The sequence below is a fragment of the Psammomys obesus genome, unplaced genomic scaffold, assembly GCF_907164565.1.
Source record: "Psammomys obesus unplaced genomic scaffold, mPsaObe1.curated_primary_1811, whole genome shotgun sequence".
NCBI lineage: Eukaryota > Metazoa > Chordata > Mammalia > Rodentia > Muridae > Psammomys > Psammomys obesus.
Window position 1 is genome coordinate 31,725,458 of NW_026585644.1, and position 3,087 is coordinate 31,728,544.

Below are 3,087 nucleotides of genomic sequence, written 5' to 3' on the forward strand. Positions count from 1 at the left end.
AGAAAGAAAGAAAGAAAGAAAGAAAGAAAGAAAGAAAGAAAGAAAGAGAGAAAAGATTTAAAGAAGTGCAGAAAGGGCAGCATTCTGGACTTTTGGAAGAGCTGACTGGAATAACAGGCCACAGTCAGTGAGTGTCACTAAGGGGACAGGTCCAGACGGAGCTATTGGTCCCCCCGCAGGCATGCTTGGTCCTTGAGCCATGGGTGGAAGCAGCCCAGGTCACATATGCAGAAGAGACAGGAAAAAGATGGGACTCTTAGGTCCCTGGGTAGTGGCAAAGCTCTCCATCACAGGCCTGCTAGATCTGACCCCTGTTGTTCTGTTTCTTAGCACTTTGAGTCATGTGTCCCACTTGGGGTTAAGAGTCAGAAGGCTCTGTGTGCCTACAGTAAGAAAAGAGGCTCAGTGAAGGCCCAGAGCCAGGCAGGCGCCTATGTAAGAAGCAAGCCCTTTTGTAGCTTCCCTTAGTCTCTCCACGGAGCTGGGTAGGAAGGGTAATGGAAATAAGCATATCCCTCCTTAGAAGAGTAGTGCGTGATGTCCCGAGTGTCCTTGTAAGAAAACACTGTTGTTGTTGTTTATTGGACCAACTTAGGGGGCTAAGAAGAGCAAGATCCCTCCCAGGTACTAAGTCTAAAGAGGTCCACGTCCCGTGTCCCTACTAACCTTTCTCTCCTACCTAGGATTGGGGGCTTAGAAGGGAGGTAGAAGCTTAAAGAACTCCAAATAAAGTAGGTTTAAAAATAAAAAATAAAATAAAATAAAAAAAGAAGAGCAAGATCCCATACAACCTGTGTGATAGTGTCCAGGGCTCCCCTGCCCCCCAACAACCAGCACATTGTTGGGATTTGTCTCCAGGACCAATATGGAAATTCAAGGCCTAACTCTGCCCCCACTTTCCCCCCCATAGTGCTGTGGTGCTCGATGGTAAAATTTATGCAACCGGAGGCATCGTGAGCAGCGAGGGACCAGCCCTGGGCAACATGGAAGCCTACGAGCCCACAACCAACACATGGACCCTCCTACCCCACATGCCCTGTCCTGTGTTCAGACACGGTTGTGTCGTGATAAAGAAATATATTCAAAGCGGCTGACATCAGCAGAGAGCCCGGGACAAGTCTATGGGACAAGTCTGGTGAGGCAAATGCCACACACCATGGTTATCTTTCAACACCAACGAGAGGCCCACAACACACAATCAAGAAACTCACTGCGCTAACATTTCGAATATTCTCTACACTGAATGTAGAAAATCATCCTCGCCTTTTGGGTGAAGTGGGGCACAGTGCTCTGGGCAGCAGGAACTTGGAACGCGGGGAGCCAGGGCTCATTGGCCAGCCGAGGCGCTTGCTCTGAACAGGGGCGCTCACTCTGCCCGGTGCAATAGTTTCACATATTTTTCAACTGGGAGAGAAGCTGTTTTTTATTTTTATTTTTCCTTCTCGCAGAGCAAGCTTGATCCCGAAACCACCATAGATCAGTTATCCTGTGACAATACTGGGCATCAGGCTCTTTTGGAATTAGATCAAAGTGTCCTTACCACTTTGATTCCTACTTTTTTTTTTTTTTTAACCAGTCTATACTTTCAAGTGGCCGAGAGAAGAAACGAGGAATGGGACTGTGCAGCACCAAGGCCTAGCAGAGGAGCTGGTTGCCACCAGATAAGAAAGAGGGCCAGCTGCTTGTGCAGGGCCTGGGCTTGCAGCCTCGGGGATCGCTGGGAAGAGCCTCCTGTCCTTCATGGGGTTTTCTACCATGTTTTTGCTGCAAAAGGACATGGTGGATACGCTAGCTTTCTCTTAGCCAGTATGAATTATTTAGATATCCAAGGCATTTTCTTGATACACAAAAGGCTATTTTTAAGTACTGAGAAGAGGAGGCCACAAGAGGGACAACGCTGTGGGGCTTCCCAAAGCTCTTTGTAGGTAGTACCAGAGGCGGGGCACTTGCTCTCATTTTTCTATGTGCAGAATAGAGGATCTCTCCTGAGGTGGGCCATGCCCCCACTTTATTTTTGGAAAAAGTGAACTCCCAGACAGTCCCGGAAGACTGTGCCTCGCGGAGGCATTGTCAGAGGGAAGGGTCTATTCTAGAAGAACACAGTTCTGGCTCCTGATGCCAGTACAGCTCCCTCCGTGAGGTAAAGCTGAGGACCCAGGCCCCGGGAAAGGGACTGAGGGAGGGAGGGAGGGAGAAGAAATGTCTACAAAGCACAGGAGACTATTTTTGATATTTATAGCTATATATTCAAGGCACCTGCCATGAGAGCTCTCAGGATGGGGACAGCCTTCTTAGACGAGCCATGACAGCCACGGCCAGAGGGGAACAAACAGAAGCACTCTCCTTGTTGCCTTGTTGTATTGTAACCTGAGAAAAGGGAAGCCAGGAGAGGTCCCGACGAGGCTCAAAAGAGAAAGGCCTTCCCATTAGTCCTTAGACCCTCAAACCTCACCCGGTCATCAGTTTCCATTCCAGGGCAGGAAGAAGGCCGCCGCCACCGTGCTGTTTAGTTGAAGTTAGTACCAAATACACACCATTTTTCTACCTGGAAAGTCAGCTCGCCATCACTTCATGATAAGAACCACTGACAGAGAGAAAGAGACAGTCCATGCTTTTCCATCACTCAGTATTGGATGACACAAAATTCCAGTCCTAACGACGGGCATCAACTTCTAGCGTTGCAAGTGCGGCTCCCACTTGACAAGATACTGAGCTTCGTTATGCAGTTTTTAATATTATTTATTATTTAAAAAAAGTAATAAGCACAAAACTACATACATTGTATGTCATTTAAAGTATTTATGTCAAACAGGGTGCAAGTGTGAACCCAAGGACTGGAGCACAAATTTCTAACTGCCTGGGGCAGGGCGAATGTGAGCATTGGTGTGCGTCTGCCTCCAAGGGAGGTATTAGTGGTCAACAAGACTCCGCGGATGACACTGAAATTCCGTTTCTCTCCTCATCTATCACACTGGAGCAAAACTGGCTATTTCTGTGAATGATATAAAACAGGGTTCTCTGTAATGGTATTGTATATAGTATATGTTTATTGTTAAGTTGTTATATTATAATAAATATATTTATAGA

General features: G+C 47.2%; 1 protein-coding gene across 2 annotated transcripts in view; it reads left to right on the forward strand.

Annotated features, from left to right (window-relative positions):
- Positions 1–3,087, forward strand: part of Klhl29 (kelch like family member 29) — a 293,822-nt gene extending 290,735 nt beyond the window's left edge. For both annotated transcript variants that reach the window (XM_055626011.1, XM_055626017.1), the window contains one exon: positions 911–3,087. In XM_055626011.1, the coding sequence (XP_055481986.1) occupies positions 911–1,094 (184 nt within the window). In that variant the 3' untranslated portion in view covers positions 1,095–3,087. The remainder of the gene's footprint in view (positions 1–910) is intronic.